Source organism: Gorilla gorilla, chromosome 7 (assembly GCF_029281585.2).
Source record: "Gorilla gorilla gorilla isolate KB3781 chromosome 7, NHGRI_mGorGor1-v2.1_pri, whole genome shotgun sequence".
Lineage (NCBI taxonomy): Eukaryota > Metazoa > Chordata > Mammalia > Primates > Hominidae > Gorilla > Gorilla gorilla.
Window position 1 is genome coordinate 16,254,048 of NC_073231.2, and position 18,939 is coordinate 16,272,986.

Sequence of the window (18,939 nt, forward strand, 5' to 3'; positions counted from 1 at the left end):
TTCTACATTTCTGCAGCCCTGTGCTTGAAATCTTCCTATGACTCCCATTAGAATCCATCCTAAATTTATCATTTGACTGTCTGCCCATCTACCTGGCCCTACATGGAGCTTCTGGAGAGAAAGGACCAAGACTGGTCCCTCTTGGTATCTCATCCACTTCACCCTCACCTATGCTGAAAACATGATACTTGTCCCTTCCTATAGTATGTGTTCAGAGTTTTCTTACTGAATCTGACAGGTGTGGTGCACCCAAATTCTGAACACACACTCCCAGAACTAACACACCCTTGATCCTTAGTGGATCCGTTATAATTGCATTCACATGAAGCAGCAGCTAGGAGACATCACGGTGACTTCAGCTCCCAATTGAATTGTCATTGACTTACTTAGTTCCCAACTGATAGTCAACCAAATACAACCCATCCATTGGATTCCTGAACATTTAAGTTTAATTGCTGTTTTTTTTTTCTTTTTTAGCATTTTTCCCTCTAAACATTGAATCTATATCCAGGGGAAATCATCTGGCCCCTGGACTGCCTTGAATGCTCCTGAGTCAAGAGTAACTTGAGGTCTTAAATGTCTATTCTGAAGCCCCTCTTTTGCACAGGGACAGTCATTGACTAGGAGGAGATGCCAGTCTATTAAATCTATCATCCCAGCATCCCCTTTCTCTGATGAAGTAAAATTAAACACCTTCTTTACTCACAAATTTGGTAGGTTTTAGACAATGATGAAGAATCTGACATGGGCCGCACACAGTGGCTCATACCAGTAATCCCAGCAATTTAGGAGGCTGAAGCAGGAGGATTGCTTGAGCCCAAGAGCTCACATCTGGGCTCGAAACCAGTCTGGGCAGCATAGTGAGACCCCATTTTATTTTCTACAGAAAATTTAAAATTTAGCCATGTGTGGAGGCATGCGTTTGTGGTCCCAGCTACTCAGGGGGCTGAAGTGGGAGGACCTCTTGAGCCTGACAGCTCAAGCTGCTGTGAGCTGTAATCATGCCACTGCACTCCAGCCTGCACAACAAAGTGAGACTCTTTCTCTCAAAAAAAAAAAAAAAATGAAAGAATGAGACATGTTTCACTCAAATTATAGCACCCCATCATAGGCCAAGGGCCAGGCGGTCAGCTAACCTTGAATGTAGCCCTTTTTCCTCCCTTACCTCACTACCAAAAAGACAGTCCTATTGCCAGATGTTGAATATGTCCAGGGCTGGATTTTTTTGGTCCCCAGGAGGGTCTTAGACTCTCCCAGCATTTTAGGAAGAGGAAAACAGCTCCAAAGTAGCAAAGTACAGACAAGTCAGCCCCCAGCCACATGCCCTGAGACTATTCCCCAAAGGGGGCATTCTTGCCCACACCAGCCCCATCTGTACCCACAACCCAATCCGACCCACACCCAGACAAGCCCCTGGAACCCAGAGAGCACCCGGACAGCCACACATCCATAGGGAGCTCTGCCTTACCATTGGGTTCCTAATTAACTGAGTGAGTGGGTGTGTTCTGCATGGTGAGAGGCATTGGTATGATGCATCAGAAAACATGTCATAATGTCATCACTGTAATATGACAAGAATTGCAGCCATGGCTGGAACCTTTATAAAGTGACCAAGCACACCTTTTCATCCAGTCTCAGCGTGGGGTGAAGCCTAGCAGCTATGAGGATCCATTATCTCCTGTTTACTTTGCTCTTCCTGTTTTTGGTGCCTGTTCCAGGTAAGATGGGCTGGGAAATCTAAGGATTGAGCTAATTGAGAATATATAATTCAGAGTCAGTATTTCTCCATCCTTCAGAGTGCTTTGGACCAAGTAGGTTTGTTGTATGGGAACTAGGCATCACCATTTTTTTTTCAGACAAGAATCACTAAGAGGCCAGGCGCAGTGGCTCATGCCTGTAATCTCAACACTTTGGGAGGCCGAGGTGGGCAGATCACGAGGTCAGGAGTTCAAGACCAGCCTGGCCAAGATGGTGAAACCCCGTCTCTACTAAAAATACAAAAATTATCTGGGTACGGTGGTGGGCACCTGTAATCCCAGCTACTCGGGAGGCTGAGGCAGAGAATTGCTTAAACCTGGCAGGCGGAGGTTGCAGTAAGCCGAGATCACGCCACTATATTCCAGACTGGGTGACAGGGTGAGAGTCAACCTCAAAAAAAAAAAAAAAAAAAAAGAATCATTAAGAAACTAAATAGCTCCCCAAAGCTATCTCTTTCCCCAACTCTTCAAGGGAAGATTATTATACCAGCTGATGAGACATGAATCAGACATAAAATTTTAATATAGCAGGAAAGACTGATTTACTCTGAGAATAGAAGCACAGGCTCCTGTTTTACTAAGTGCAGTGGTTGGAGGTGGAGTGTTTGGGCTGCCTCTGAGGACACCACAGCCTCAGCACCCCCGCTGTTCCTGCGGCAGTCACAGGGTCACGCCACTTCCCCGGCGCCACTGTGGGTCCACAGCTGAGCTGCAGCCTTAGAAACATTGTCTATGGGTTGTTTAGTCATACCTTTATTTTCCTCCTGATTTTATAGAAAAAGGAAAAAGAAACAAAAGAATACAAGAAAAGCAAGAGATGAGTTATTTGAGGAATTCCAGAAGCCTTGTACGTGTACCAAAAGCCTTCCTAAAACCTTTCCGTGTGTGCTATTTTGTCATTGCAGGTCATGGAGGAATCATAAACACATTACAGAAATATTATTGCAGAGTCAGAGGCGGCCGGTGTGCTGTGCTCAGCTGCCTTCCAAAGGAGGAACAGATTGGCAAGTGCTCGACACGTGGCCGAAAATGCTGCCGAAGAAAGAAATAAAAACCCTGAAACATGACGAGAGTGTTGTAAAGTGTGGAAATGCCTTCTTAAAGTTTATAAAAGTAAAATCAAATTACATTTTTTTTTCAAAAAAAATTAGGAGCTTGATTTTTTTTTTTAAAATCTGGGTATTTTGGTACTTGTTTCCCAACAGACAACTCAGAAAATCTTAAGGACTCACCTTTCATTCAAAGAAAGTAGAATCTCTGGAGAAATCTATAAGGGAGCCCGACCTTATTATCCAAGGGTTACCAGGTTCTATTCCTCCTTTGTGAGTGTTATGCCCCAGTGAAGTTGGACTCTTCACTCTCTTGGATTATGCCCTTTGCTTTCATGTCATCCAAGCCTTGGGCCTTTTCAGTCCCTCTACCCCAAATGGTATCTCTCCACCAAATCTATCTCTAAGGTTTTCATGCATCCCTCAGGGGCTATCCCAATTCCTTCCAGAAACTTTGTCTTCAGAGAAATAAGGAAACTGGCTCTTCCTCAGATATTCACTTTGCTTTCTCTCACCCATGCCTCTGCTCTGGTTGACCTCATGTCTGCCTCACTCCTCCAACTTCATCTCTAAACTTTAACCTGTCCTTCAGGGACCGTCTCACATTTTATCTCCACCTTAAAAACACAGGTGATTTCCCAAATGCTTACAGTCTTTCCTCTGGTTCACCACAGGGTTCTGACTTGAGTCCTCCATCTACAACCCTTGCTTGGTTTTTACATTGTGTACAGTGACATATTGCCAATCTCCATATTAGATTTTGTGAGCCTTAAAAGCAAGGAGTTTGTCTTAATTCTTCCTGGACTGCTTGTAAAGTGTCCTGAGCATGAAGGCTGCTCAACAAGTATTTATTGAATTGAAGTACATTCGAATGATTTATTGATTGAAGTATCTTTAATCATTCAAATGATTTGGAGGTACTGCAGTTTAACTATCTAGTGCTCTCTCAACGTTGATGCAGAAGGATTCCAGCAAATGGAGTGTGTGGTTTTTCATACCTGACACCAGACCCCAGTCATGGCTCCATGTATGGAGAAAAGACAATACAACATGGCTCTTAGGAAGAAAGGCTCAAGGGCCCAAAAAGATGAGACTGCTCCTCACTTTCCATCCAAAATGGACTCACTGCTGTGGGAATCTCCCTCTGACAGCAGACAAAAGGGAACCTGTCAAGAGGTGTGACAGCTGTGTTCAGACATTGGATAATAAGCAGTGCAACAGACCAATGAAGTGAGACTTTGGATTGCCCCCAGCTCACTACAGCAGCAGGGTCCAGACCACAGCACACAGAGGAAGACTCAAACGAAGTCCAGCGACCCTGAAGCATTGAAGATACTGAAATCAAACTTCCCAAAGCACAGGACACCCCCACTTCCAGGGCAGAATAGCAGAGAGAGGGTACCCAGAAAGAAGCAAGGCCCCCAAGTGTTGGTGGTGGGGGCAGGGACACATGGTAAATGTTCAGTCCTGGGCTGTGTTTTCATGTGAGCACGCTTGGGATAAGACTTCACAAGGCTAGAGGCAAAGAAAAACACCCAAAAGGGATTGGATAACAATTTTAGGAGCGCTAAAGGCTGGAAAAATTTTCATTCCCACTAGCAAAGTGGAGAGACTGCAGAGTCTTTGGGCAACTAACACATTAGTAGTAGTGCTATTTGGCTCTAGATTAAATCGTTCTGCAACCACTCTAACAAATTTTTTTCTAAACCATTCTTGAAAGGACCAGACTGATCTATAAGAAACTTAAATGTGGGACAGAATAAAGCCTAACATTCCTCAAATAAAAACAACTAAATCCATCACTCAACAATTTGCGCTTTATAGCACACTGAATCTAATAAAAAATTAGCTGCTATGCAGGAAAATATGGTCATAATCAAAAGAAAAATCATTCAGTAAAAACAGATCCAGAAATGACAAGGATACTAGGATCAGCAAAGCAAGATAAAAGTGAGCTATTATACATATTATAAATATGTCCAAGTTTGAAGAGAAAAACTGTTCATGATGAGTGAGAGATATAAAGAAACAAATGGAATTTCCAGAGATTAAAAATAAACATCTGAGTAAAAGATACTGTGAATTGGATTGTGGCATATATTCCAAAATAAAGATCAGTAAACCTGAGTTTGTATCACTACAAATGAATGAAGAAATAGTGCAAAGACAGGAGAAAAGGGCTGGAAAATAATAAGCAGTGACCTGTGCAGAAACATCAAGCAATCTAGCAACTATGTGTGTTTAGACGGCCAGGCGTGGTGGCTCATGCCTGTAATCCCAGCACTTTGAGAGGCTGAGGAGGGTGGATCACAAGGTCAAGAGTTCAAGACCAGCCTGGCCAATATGGTGAAACCCCATCTCTGCTAAAAATACAAAAATTAGCTGGGTGTGGTGGCGTGCACCTGTAATCGCAGCTACTCTGGAGGATAAGGCAGTAGAATCGCTTAAACCTGGGAGGCAAAGGTTGCAGTAAGCCGAGATCATGCCACTGCACTCCAGCCTGGGCGACAGAGCAAGACTTTTTATTCGAGAGGATAGAGCTAAGGAAGGAATGGCCTATTGTTTTCCAAATTTGGTGAGACTATAAACACACAAATTTACCACATGAAGACATCCAAGCTGAAATATGAAACATGAAGAAAACCACATGAAACATATCATAATCAAATTATTTTAAAACAGTAATAAAAAGAAAATTTTAAAAGCAGCCTGAGGGTGGGCACAGCGGCTCATGCCTATAATCCCAGCACTTTGGGAGGCCAAGGCGAGCAGATCACTTGAGGTCAGCAGTTTGAGACCAGCCTGGCCAACATGGTGAAACCCTGTCTCTACTAAAAAAAAAATACAAAAATTAGCCAGGCATGGTGGTACGCACCTATAATCCTAGCTGCTCAAGAAGCTGAGGCAGGAGAATCTCTTGAACCCAGGAGGCGGAGATGGCAGTGAGCCGAGATCACCCTACTGCACTCCAGCCTGAGCAACAGAGAGAGACTGCATCTCAAAAACAAAAATAAAACTAAAAAGCAGTCTGAAAGGAGACATGTTACTTACAGAAGAACAAAACGTAAGTGATATCTTCAACTGCCAAAAGAAAAAAAATGTTCTCTTACAAATCCACCCCAGCAAAAGTATATTTCTAAAAAAAGGGTAAACACATAATCAAATAATAAGTAAAGGCATTTTCCAGTAACAACAATAAAAGCTAAGAGAATTCCTCACCAGCCAGTCTGTACTATAAAATGCAAAGATAAGTTTTTTGGCTGAAAGGGAAGATGCTAGGTAGAAATTTGATTCCATATTATGAAAAGAGCATGCTGTGAACATTCTAGAAGCTCCTTAAAGAGAGAGATTGTCAGTTCAGTAAAAAGCAAGACCCAACTATATGCTGACTATAAAAACCCACTTTATATATAAACTGTAAGAACAAACTTAGAGTAAAAATAAAAGGATGGAAAGAGATATAGTATAAAAACATTAGTATAAAGAAAATAGGATTGGCTATACTGGCTCATTGACATAAATTAGGGTAGATTTTAGAGCAAGGGGTATTATCAGTAATAGGGAGAGATATTTTTCCTAATGATAAAGTGGTTACATCACCAAGAACAGATATTAATATTAAATCAGTGTGTGCCCCTAATAACAGAATTTTGAAATTCTTAAAGAAAAATCAATAGACATTAAAGAAATAGACAAATTAACGATTGCAATTAGACAATTCAACACTTCTCTTCCTGTAAGAGATCTTTTAAAGCAGACAAAATATTAGTAAAGGTAGAGAAGTCTTGAGCAACGCTACCATCCAGCACAACCTATTTGAGATTTATAGAACACTACCAAATAACAGCAGAATGCATTAAAATATTACCCAATAGAGCTCATACTAACCTATGAAACGTCTCAAAAAATCAACGAAGTTTAAAGTTATACAAAAGACAGTGTCTATCTACAGTGGAATTTACAAATCTATCAATACAGAAAGTCATCTGGAAAAATCTCCATATATTGGGACATCAAAGAACATGTCTCTCAATGGTCCAAAGGAGAAATCACAAGACACATTAGAAAATATGTTGAACTGATAGAAAATGAAACCATAATATACCAAAATTTGTGGAAGTGCCACTAAAGTGGCTCTTGGAGACAAATTTATAATTAAATGTTATTATGATAGAAAGCAGAAAAGCTCACAAATAGACAATTTAAGATTCCACTGTAAGAAACGGTAAGGGAAAAGGGAACAAACTAAACCCAAAGTAAATAAGAAAAAGAAAAAAAAAGAGAAAAAGAAAAAGTGAATAAAAAGAAACTGGACACAAAAAAACATTAAAAATAAGTAAATAAAAGCTGATTCCTTGAGAGGATCCATACAATTGTGAGAACTCTCAATAGGTTCATTAAGGGGTAAAGAAATTTCTATAAGTCTCAGGTGCACACCCAGGCTTCAGGCAGGCAGGAAACTGAGATTACATCTGCGTTTTAGGGTCATACAGACGAGCCGCCACGAGGTGGCAGTAACTGCGCACTCATTCCCTCACCTCCTGCAAGGCCAGGCCAGGCTCTGGACTCACCACTCAGCTCAGAATATGGGAGAGAGTGACAGTAGCTCCACGGACTTTGGCTTTAGGCAGAGCGTTACTGTAGCTTTGGGGTTGTAGGAGGATGAAGAGGGGAGGTTATCAGGACACCATGGTGATTGTGTGGTGCTAGTTAGGAACATGGGCTTTGAAGAGAGGGGGATTTTATTTCAAATTCCGTCTTTGCCACTTAGTAGCAAGGTGACCTTCAACGTGTCCTCTAACCTTTCTACGCCCCAGGACCTGCCTCTGTAAACTTGGGTAATACCTACCTGGCAGGCTTGTTTCTGAGGATTTAATAAGATAACTAATATAAAAATGGCCATAGCAGGGCTGGCTGCAAAATTCCTAAGTTTCAGTGTGAAATGGAAATGCAGGGTACCACGGTTTAAAGAGCAGAAAAAGAAAGTGTAATGAAAGGCAGTAGGATATTAAGCTTTTTCAAACAAATATCTTTCATTGTTTGAAAAATGTAATAGTTATACAGGAGTAATGACAGAATCTTACAAATCTCCACCAGAAATTAATTTCATAGTTTTAATAGAATAAAAACACTACTTTATTAATTGGATTTAGATGGATCATACAATTTTTCTGGCCCACTTTTCCGTCAAATAATATGTTAGGTCAACAAACTTTATACCTTGAGCAACTTCATTTTATGTTTTGGGAAGAATCTGCTGAAGCAACTGTTCCTGGAATATATTCCAAGCTGTGACAACATGCGGATAAATTATTTTGAAACAAATTTTAGTATATCTGGAGCTGGTGATTCTTGTGAAACAATTTGTCTCAAAAGATTTAACTCTTTAAACAAATCAGTTTCATGTAAATTTGAATTTAATTTTAAGTGTCAATTTCTCCAACGTAATTTTGATGCATCTTCTGACATGTTCTGTAAGTTGCAGAGGCCCACAGCAGACCAATATGGCATCATGATTTGTAACTTATTCAAAACCCCTGTTTATGAATTCTATTGCTATGTATTTATTAACAAGAAAAACTTAATTTTTAAAATTGCCCTGCTTGTTAATAATTGATTAATCAGAAGGTTTTTTGTTTGTTTGTTTTTTGTTTTTTGACAAGGTCTGTATTTTGCAGGCTGGAGTGCAGTGGTATGATCATTGGTCACTACAGCCTCAAACTCCTGGACTCATGTAATCCTCATACCTCAGCCTCCCAAGAAGCTAAGGCTACGATCATGTGACACTATGGCCAGCTAATCTTTATTATCTTTATTATCATTATTTGTAGAGATGGTGTCTAGTTATACTGCCCAAGCTAGTATCCAACACCTGGCCTCAAGGAATCCTCTGACCTGAACCTCACAACGTGCTGGGATAACAGGCGTGAACCACCATGCCTGGCCCATCAGAAGTTTTATACAAATATAGCATCCTTCTCTGTTGAATGTGACTATTATTACATGTTTAATTTCCATTTCTGAGCCTTGGATAATGCCTTGAAGAATTCTAAACTCTCTGAAGAATTCCAAGAACTTCCTGGTATACTTTATTGCAATGTCCATGGGCACACTTTTGTTTTGTGCTTCTCTCTTCTCAGTTTGCTATCTGAGCACCTATGGTTCCTGTCCCGGTGCTCAGGTCAGGGGGTAAATCTTTGTGCAGAAGCTCCAAGGATGACTCTGAGAATGCACAGGCACAGAGGTGTCAGTGCTGCCTCCACACAGAGACCCTCCATTCACCCCAGGGCTGAGGACACCTGCTGCTGCTGCTGCTGCTGCCACCTCCCATCCCAGACCAGACATGCCTGGGCTGCTCCAGGAATGCCTATGCTCAGAGCAGCAAAGCTCTAGAATGTCCCTGGGCCTGAGCCTGCCCACCTTGTCTCCCCTCATAGCCAATCTGCCCATGTGCCTGCTCCATTGTCCTCAGTAAGCTTCACTTACAAAACACAAGCTCAAAGAAAAAACTGAGAAAGTCAGGGGGCTATCAGCAGAGCCTGACACCAGGTAACGGCCCTTCTCAGAGCAGGTTCCTGTGTCACTGCCCTGCCTTCAAGCCCATGAAGCTGGCTCTGCCTCCAGAATTGAGAACCAGTAAAACTGCTTCTGTTACTTAACATTGAGGACATAATGCAGAGAAACTTTGCTTTCTAAATCATAGAGATGAGAGACTTTGCTTTCTGGGAGCCTATCTATAAGAATGAGGCTTCCCACTCTTGCCTGGGGAACTGAACCATTTTGCCACAAAGAAACAGCCTGAAATTCTCTCCCCAGTTATAGAGAGAGGTTTGGGGACACAGCACGGTTCATGTTTCATTAAAAGACAGCATAGTGAGTCTATTTGTCAGTTAGACTTGATGGTTTCCATTTTACACACAACCTGGCTTTGCTTTTAGCTCATTAAGAAAAAGAAAAGTCATGTATATTTTACCAAATCTTGACATGTCCCCAAATCCTAGAATTGCTGCACCCCTGGTTTTGGTGAAGAGCCCCATGATTCTGCCAGTGGATGGTCTTCCTTGCTGAAGCAAGATCATAACCCTACCTTTAAAACAAAGATGCCCCTCTATTGGTCCTTATCAAACACACTTCATCACTAGGATGAACACAGCTGTGAAGGAGTCACACTGGGCTGTGCCAGGAGAAAAGAAGCAGCTGCAACCGTAGGAATCTTCATGGGAACAGTCAGCCCAGCTGTCCTTGAGCAACCAGGCCAATATTCCCTAAGCCTTGGTGGCTTCTTCCCCAGGGACACAGAGGTGCTGCATTTCACAGTGACTTTCCTATTTCAGAGCAATTTCACCTCCTTCTCTAACAAGGCCTCACAAATGTACTGAGAGCTAGAGAGGACAACAAGTGAAAAACCACAGTGCTATCGGTGGTTCCTGGGATTGGAACAGGTGTGTAGGAAAAATTCACTCTCTTTTATGGGTGAGTTTTAAAATGTGAGTGTATTACTTTTATAATAATAATGTTAAGCATAGTAGTCATTAAGAATGTATCGATCAGGAATGATGTCACACGTGAAAAAGATGGCATCCAGTCCCTTAATTCAAACTCTAAGTTTCTTCTCACAGTACCATGACATTTCCTTAAGAATATTTACTCAATAAATTAAGAGACATGACAAACTGATTTGATGTGCAAATCTAGATTAAACATGTATCCAGAAACATCAACAGCCATGAAGCCGTGGTTGGAACAATTGGAGAAATGTGAAATATTGACAAGATAATAAATAACATTAAGGAACTAGTTTTCTTAATGTGTGTAAATCGTATTGTGTTTGATGTGGGAATGTCCCCTCATATGTAAGAGATTCTGCTGAGATAATTACAGTGAAGTGTCATGATGTTTGCGTCTTTTTTAACTTTAAACAAATTTTTAGTACACAAAGGTTGTCACATAATTGGAAGTTTCTCTACTTTGTACACAATTATTCTCACTCTGCACAGAAAGGCTGCTTAACTTCTCATCTGGTGGTTGCAAGCACTAAAATCCTGATTTTAACAGAATAGACTACTATTCATTTTTACTAAAAAATGCCTCAGTGATTTAAGTTGAAAGCAGTACATCAGTACATGGCTCTTGTACCCAGTGTCAGGAATGTACAAGATCTTTCTATTCAAAAATACAAACTAAATTATCTGTAGGCATGGATGACAGCTGTAAACCATTATATATTTTGTCAGCTGAAACCAGTAACTGATGGTTATAGTGGTTTCTTAAACATCAGCCAGCCTTTTCTTCATTTTCTCCAACTGACTTCTCTGAAGTTATTGGTGAGGAACACTGCCTTGGGCTTCCTATCACAATTCATTAATAAAGGTAAAGCACTATTCTAGGAATTAGAACAAGCCACCTCCCATTCCACACATTGCACCCCTTCCAGGGCTGTTCCATTCTTTAGGAATTTCTGTGACCACAACAGCTGCTGTAGTTAATAGAGAGGCCATGCCAGCAGCATCCAATAAAGCAGTTCTCACAACCTTTGTTGGGTCAATAATGTCTTTTTCCACCATATTCACGACATCTGCTAACATAGTATCATAACCAACTTCTGAGGAACTTTGCATAATTTTCTCAACTATCAAAAATCCATCAACATCTGCATTGTTAGCAACGGTCATTGCTGGAATTTTGAGTGTTCTTTTAATAATTTCTACACCAATTATTTTATCTTCATTAGCTGGAGTGAATGAGTCCAAGGCTGGAATGCATCGAAGCAGGGCACAACCCCCTCCCTAAACAATGCCTTCTTCAACAGCAGCTCTTGTAGCATTAAGTGCACCTGTAACTCTGTCTTTCTCTTCATTCACTTCAACATCACTTGTCCCACCAGCCTTCAGCACAGCTACTCCTTCTGAAAGTTTCTCCATCCAGTTTTTCCTTTTCGTATTCACTAGTTGTGACATCTGACTGGTCAATGATTTCTTGAACACATTTTTCAATTTGAGCCTTGTTACCTTTTCCTTTTAAGAGCATGGCATCATCTTTGATCACAGCGACCTCTCCAACTTCTCCTACGTCATGAGGCTGAACGTCTTCAAGATTTAGTGTCAGCCCTCTTCTCCAAACGCTGTACCACCAGTAGCAATAACCATATCTTTAAGCTGGTTCTTTCTATTGTCACCAAAGCCTGGAGCTTTGACTGCCACAACCTGAAGACCAACCTTTAGCCTATTCAAGATGAGTGTAGTTAGAGCTTCTCCATCAATGTCTTCAGCAATTATGACCAAAGGCTTACAGTAAGCATTGGCAATTTCAAGAGCAGGTACAATGGACTGGACACTAGAAATTTTCTTTTCATGCAACAGAACATAGGCATCCTGGAATTCACATTTCTCACCTTTTGATGTATTAATAAAGTATGGAGAAATATAGCCTCGGTCAAATTTTCATGCCTTCAATAATTTCTAATTCATCAGTCAGTGTTTTTCCATCCTTTACTGTGATGATGCCCTTTCTTCCAAACTTTTTCATTGCATCAGAGATGATGTTACCAGTTTCTTTGTCTCCATTTGCAGAAAATGTAGCAACCTGCACAATTTCTTCAGGTTTGGTCACAGGTTTAGACTGGTTTTTAAGTTCAGCAATTACAGCATCAACAGCTAACATCACACCTCTCTTGATTTCCACTGGATTAGCACCTTTGTTAACCTTCTGGAAGCCTTACTTGGAAATAGAGCATACCAGTACAGCAGCAGTGATAGTGTCATCCCCCAGTCTCTTCATTTGTGTTATTGGCAACATCTTGGACAAGTTTAGCTCCAATGTTTTTATATTTATCCTTTAAGTCAATTGACTTTGCATCAGTCACACCATCTTTTGTTACTTTGGGACTTCCCCAGCTATGTTCAATAATTACTGTTCTTCCCTTTGGCCCCATTGTAACGGCTACAGCATCGACAAAAAGTCTACACTTTGAAGCATTAAGGCTCGGACATCAGCACCAAATTTTACATCTTTGTCATCAGTCCAAGTGACATGAGGAGCCATTAGCCTGGACACTGGTCTCATCTGGTGAAAGACTGTGGGTAATGGAAGCATTTCTGTGGGGTGGTGGCAGGACATGTGCATGGCGAGGCAGGTCATCAGCAGCAAGTGAGGGCTGTCTCTTACTTTCTAAAGGTGACATAGCAAATATACAAAAAAAAATAAATTATTAATTTAGGCAGAGCACATAAAGGCTTTATTTCATATTCCGTTTCTCTGTATGCTTTCTTCACCAGGAAAAAATAGTTTTAGTGTCAGGAATGAATGAGTCTGCCCCTCAATTCCAGCCTGCTCAACACACAAGGAAACAAAGCCCTGACAATCAGAGTGACTCCCTGGTGACTAAGCTCCAGCCCTGGATGCATATTTGTTTAGCAGTTCTGACAGCATCTGACCCAGCCCTCTCTTTGCATACCCCATCAGAACCTTCTTTTTTTTTTTCTTTGAGACTGAGTCTTGCTCTGTCATAAGCTATTCCCGTGCCTCAGCCTCCAAAATACCTGGAATTATAGGCGTAAGCCATCATGCCTGGCTAATTTTTGTATTTTTCATGGAGATGGGGTTTTGCCATGTTGGTCAAATTGGTCTCACACTCCTGACCTCATGTGATCCACCTGCCTCGGCCTCCCAAAGTGCTGGGATGATAGGTGTGAGCCACCATGCTAGGCTCAGAAATTTCCTTTTATAAAAATGTCATTAAGGATCTTGGCTGCACAATATCGTTACCAGCTTCCTTTAAATCCACCTCTGGCCTGCCAGGAATCAGGGTTCTTCAGAACCTGACATTTTAAATGAAGAGGTCAGGCAGGTCATGAGGAAAGCCTCATTGTCCCCATGTCTCTGTCACTGCTGCACCCCTGAGACATCACAGACATGGACACTGGGGCCTGCTTGTTTCTCAAACTGCCCTTAGATTGAAAGAGGGAGGAACCAGGATGAATGCCACTCATTTTCCCAAGAAAGGCCCTCTCCTGAGTGCCCGGCATGGGGCTCTGTCCATTGCCTGTGGCCGCCAATTTCTACTCTGGGTTACAGAGGAAGGACAGGGTCCTGAGAGATACCAGAGACCTCACACAGCCCTGAAAACATGGGGCTCGTTCAAAAGTGTTTCCCATCACCAACAGGGAGACCATGTGGAGGCCTTGCAGCCCCACTCGGTGCTTCTCCACCAAATCCCAACGGCAGTAAGCTCCCTTCATGCTGACTTCTGTGGAAAGCAGGGAAAGCCCTGGCTCCCAAAGCCCTGAAGTCCCATGGAGCTGACATTCCCTGAGTGACGGTGTGAATGGAAGGAACTCAAGTGCAGGTGGTAGGCCACCTCCTGGCCCAGGCCTGGGTGAACTCTGAGGGGACACATGTAGTCACAATCCCACCCTCCCATTCTCCTTCTCAGAGGAAGGAAGTGGGCATCCATCTGCCTCATCTCCCTCCCGTGGGGAAGATGGGGAGTTTCAGGGGAACTTTCACATAAATTTCACCAGCTCAGATCTCCTGTGACGATGGGGCCCACCATGCTCCCGGTGCTGCCAGAGGCCCTGAGCCCCTCCAGGGTCCCTGGGTTTGAGCCAGCCCTGTATCATCCCCAGGAGCTGAATGTCCGAGCAATGGATAGAATTAGATGGAAAGAGCTCTCAATTTGGCCTGAGACTGTCCCCAGATACTCAGGAAAAACAGGACGTCGCACAGAGTGGGCAGCAAGTGAGTGGCAGGTTATAGGTCTTGAGTTTGAGTTTGCTCTCCCGTGAGACAGACCCAGCCCCTCACTCCATTCACACACTGGGTTTGAAATGGTGCAAGATAGGAGGAATTTTCTGGTCCCAAGAGCAGGAGGAAGGGATTTTCTGGGGTTTCCTGCGTCCAGATTTGCATAAGATCTCCTGAGTGTGCATTGTTCTTTGAGGACCTTTCTCTGACTCACCAGGTAAGTGGCTGAATTCTAATCTCTGTAATGAGCATTGCACCCAATACCAGTTCTGAACTCTACCTGGTGACCAGGGACCAGGACCTTTATAAGGTAGAAGGCTTGATGTCCTCCCCAGACTCAGCTCCTGGTGAAGCTCCCAGCCATCAGCCATGAGGGTCTTGTATCTCCTCTTCTCGTTCCTCTTCATATTCCTGATGCCTCTTCCAGGTGAGGTTGGCCAGGGAAATAGGAGGGTTGGACAAATGGAAGAATGGCGTAGAAGTTCTCTGTCTCCTCTCATTCCCCTCCACCTATCTCTCCCTCATCCCTCTCTCTCCTTCCTCTCTCCCTGTGTCCCCTCCATCTTTTTCTCCTGCTTCTCTCTCTTCTTCCCTCTCTCTCTTTTTTTCTGTCTTTCTTTTTCCTCTCTCCCTAGGGCATGTCTTTCTTTCTTTCTCTTTCCTTTCTTCTACCCACACTTTTAGACTGAGTAGACTGAATGCTCTATTTAATTGAACCAAGCATTGCTTCCTTCAATAGAAAAGGAGTTTGAGAACCCAATGGACACCTCACTCGCTCTTCTAAGCCAATATGAAGGAGCCCAATAGCTTGTAAATCTCATCTCTTCACTGCTTTCCATGCTACAACTGCTAAGACTATGGTTGAAACCTGTTAGGTGACTTTTTAAATAAAAGGCAGAAATTTTGATTTTATCTAAAGAAAGTAGTATAGAATGTCATTTTCTAAATTTTTATATTTAAAGGGTAGATACTGCAACCTAGAGAATTCCAGATAATCTTAAGGCCCAGCCTATACTGTGAGAACTACTGCAGCAGACACTCTGCCCCCAGGACTTTTCTGATCAGAGGCCCTGAGAACAGTCCCTGCCACGAGGCCACTGCAGGTTCACAGGACAGGGACAGCCCACTGAAACCAACTTTTAAACCTGGATGCCTAACCTTCATTTTCTCCTTGATATTATGAAAATAAAATAAAAACCATGAAAGGATAAAAGAGGAAGAGTGGAAGGGAAGGATGGAGAAAGGGAAAAAGAAAATTTGAGAATAAATCCTAAAACAATTAATCTAATAGATATCATATTGTGAAATCCTCATTTTACCAATTTTATTTATGAGTCCTGGGTTTTGTGAGAACAATGGGGTTCTGAGAGGCACCAGAGACCTCATATTTTCCAAAACCTAGAACAGTATAATGAAGGAAGGCAGGGAGGCAGGGAGGCAGGGAGGCAGGGAGGCAGGGAGGCAGGGAGGCAGGGAGGCAGGGAGGCAGGCAGGTGGGGAGGGAGGGAGGGAAGAAGGGAAGGAGGGAAGGAGGGAGGGAGGGAGGGATAAAAAAAGAAGAATGAGGTTGAAACCAGAACTTAGATATTAGAAACAAGCCATTACAAAATTTATTTCTATGGTTAATTGTGGTTTTCAACTGTAAGTTATTTGGTGTTAATTTCATATTAAACAATTTCAGTAAGTTGCATCTTTTTATCCCGTCTCAGATCAAATACTTAACAGACGAAATGATTTGAAAAAGAAAAGTTTACTGGCTTGTGTGTGTTAAAATGGAGGTATAGCGGCTTTGATATTATTTTCTTGTGGTGGAGCTAAATTCACAAGAGATCGTTGCTGAGCTCCTACCAGACCCCACCTGGAGGCCCCGGTCACTCAGGAGAGATCAGGGTCTTTCACAGTCAGGTTCTACAAAAATAAACATCCCCCAAACCACAGCAGTGACAGTTTCCATGTCAGAAACTTAGATCCAAATGACTGACTCGCGTCTCATTATCATGATGGAAAAGCCCAGGCTTGAGAAAGAAGCCCGCTGCGGATTTACTCAAGGCGATACTGACACAGGGTTTGTGTTTTTCCAACAAGAGTTTTGAGTTCTTACACGCTGTTTGCTCTTTTTGTGTGTTTTTTCCCTGTTAGGTGTTTTTGGTGGTATAAGCGATCCTGTTACCTGCCTTAAGAGTGGAGCCATATGTCATCCAGTCTTTTGCCCTAGAAGGTATAAACAAATTGGCACCTGTGGTCTCCCTGGAACAAAATGCTGCAAAAAGCCATGAGGAGGCCAAGAAGCTGCTGTGGCTGATGTGGATTCAGAAAGGGCTCCCTCATCAGAGACGTGCGACATGTAAACCAAATTAAACTATGGTGTCCAAAGATACGGAATCTTTATCCTAGTAATTGTGGTCATTGTGTGATGTTGGTTTGGGCAGGCCATCTCTAATATCCTTGAAACACCCTTTTCTGCTCTCCAGGCAGGGGTCAGGGATGCCACAGTGGGGCTTGGAGTGCTTTCCAGGGTCACAGGCATCTGTATTCTTTGGATCCCTTGACCTTCCCCATTTATTCCCGGCATTTTCCTAAAACATGTGCTTTGCTCCTCCTGCATCCTCCCCTTGCATGCCCTCACCTACCCCACAACTTCCTAAAAAAAGCAAGCCCAACTCAAAGACCAGTTCCCTCATGGAATCATAGTGGATCTGCCAAGGGAGGGGATGCCCAGTCCTCTGTTCTTCACAAGGACTCCCTTCTTCTGGTTAAGGTTTCTTATGCAATTATGCCTCCTACAGAGGTGCGTGAATTTTTAATTCTCCATTTAGCTATGAGATTTCTACTAGTGTGGACTTTGTCTTATTCATTTATGTGCTGGCCATTCATAAACTATTTCATTAATTGGATTGCAAAATGCAGTTGCACAAGGGTTTCCTTACATACAAACATAATAGGATCCAAGTAAATGCTGTTAAAGACAAGTCTTTTTGAGGGCACAATTAAATGAGGACAATATGGCATGGGACACAAGCAGAGGGGAGCAAACCTCAAGAAGAAAGACACATCGACTCTAAGGGGGAGCATCAAGATAGCTCCCTGGCCCTGCTCTCTCTCCTTGGGAGGGTTTGGTCCTTAAATCCTGAACTCTGTGGGTGTATCCTAGACGCATAAGAAGCTCTCTATTTCTTCACATTAACTCTGCACTGAATGTGCATATCATCTACGTCTGGGAAAATGCACCTTAGTTCCAAAATAATCCATTATCTTTCCTAATCTCAAGATTGAAAAAAGCAACCAGACCTTGTTAGAGTAAAAGCATTTTTAGCTGGATATAGGTTTTATCCAGACGTGATGACAGAGCCAGGACTAGGGTGAAGCAAGGGAGGCTCTGGCCTCAGGTATAAAATGTAAGCACTAAGATAGCCTGTACTTAAGATAGATGATCTTATAATGCGATAGATTTTTAAAAAATAATATTCATGAAAAAATCACCATAATTAACAAACTCTCCAAAATTTAAATCAAGACAGGGTCTAATCCTGTGATTGTCCAACTCAGTCGCACTCACCTACCTTGATGCCAGGACAGTCAGACCCTGCCTTTGTTTAGTCATTTAATATTCATCGTGTATACATTGTTATTTTGAATAAATTAGTGGATTTCTTGATTCCTGGAAGCATATGTCATTTGACTGTATAAAAGAAGTGAAGCTTCACACACACACAAAAAGTAAAAGTCACCATGACAATGACATTCATTCCTATGTTCTAGGGGAAACAGCACAACTCTCTTAGGAAGAAACTCTCCTTTTATTTAAGAAGGCCCTTTAATGGCTGTTTAGGTCTTGGAAGATAGGACACCTGACTGCATCTGTGAAATAGAGATACAATCCATAAGCGCTAAATCATTCTACAATTCTAAAAATAAAATGTTAAAGGTTTCTTGGCCCTCAGAGATTAACAATGAAAGGAGTTCTGGGTTCCAAAAGGAGCAGGTATACCTGTAACATCAGGGCACAAAGTAGCCTGTAGAGGTTATTACCAAGAGTGGCTGAACTCTTTAGCTAGAATGCACTCTGATTTCTATTCTTATTTTTAACATTTCTGTGCATTAACCACCCGTCATTGTCCTTATGTTTTTGCAAAACTGTGTCTCAATCAATGGCTGTGTATTTGAAAATTCTTGGAAAAGGGGGAAAGCCTCAGTAATTCTTAATGCAAAGCTACAAAGAAAATGGGTAGTTGGTTGCAGAAGTGAGGTGGAGGTGGCCAGAGAATGTCACACGGAAGACAGAAATAAGAATTTGCACAAGATATTAGGAGCATAAGCACCTGTAGGGAGTTCTGAGAAACATTTGGCTGTCTACACTAATGAGGAATGGGAGCTGGAGCTGTTTAATTTGG

General features: G+C 42.2%; 2 protein-coding genes and 1 pseudogene across 2 annotated transcripts; 2 read left to right on the forward strand and 1 right to left on the reverse strand.

Moving 5' to 3' along the window:
* The first annotated feature begins 1,442 nt into the window (after positions 1–1,442).
* On the forward strand, positions 1,443–2,904 carry LOC101125223 (beta-defensin 103A-like). Its single transcript, XM_004046602.2, has 2 exons — positions 1,443–1,718; positions 2,663–2,904. The coding sequence occupies exons 1-2, from the start codon at positions 1,661–1,663 to the stop codon at positions 2,806–2,808; spliced, it is 204 nt and encodes a 67-aa protein (XP_004046650.1). The 5' UTR covers positions 1,443–1,660; the 3' UTR covers positions 2,809–2,904.
* An 8,292-nt stretch (positions 2,905–11,196) lies between these two features.
* On the reverse strand, positions 11,197–12,898 carry LOC101129320 (60 kDa heat shock protein, mitochondrial-like; annotated as a pseudogene).
* Positions 12,899–14,917: 2,019 nt separating this feature from the next.
* On the forward strand, positions 14,918–16,954 carry LOC115930144 (defensin beta 4A). The gene is made up of 2 exons (XM_031007840.2): positions 14,918–14,975; positions 16,688–16,954. Exons 1-2 carry the CDS (start codon positions 14,918–14,920, stop codon positions 16,822–16,824), a joined length of 195 nt encoding a protein of 64 aa, XP_030863700.1. The 3' UTR covers positions 16,825–16,954.
* Positions 16,955–18,939: the final 1,985 nt, after the last annotated feature.

What these genes read in the sequence shown, in the direction of transcription:
- LOC115930144 (XM_031007840.2), top strand. Translation starts at nt 14,918, where the DNA reads ATGAGGGTCTTGTATCTCCTCTTCTCGTTCCTCTTCATATTCCTGATG. An exon ending in ATTCCTGATGCCTCTTCCAG is followed by an intron (nt 14,976 to 16,687) that starts GTGAGGTTGGCC and finishes TTTCCCTGTTAG; the next exon opens with GTGTTTTTGGTGGTATAAGC.
- LOC101125223 (XM_004046602.2), top strand. Translation starts at nt 1,661, where the DNA reads ATGAGGATCCATTATCTCCTGTTTACTTTGCTCTTCCTGTTTTTGGTG. An exon ending in GTTTTTGGTGCCTGTTCCAG is followed by an intron (nt 1,719 to 2,662) that starts GTAAGATGGGCT and finishes TTGTCATTGCAG; the next exon opens with GTCATGGAGGAATCATAAAC.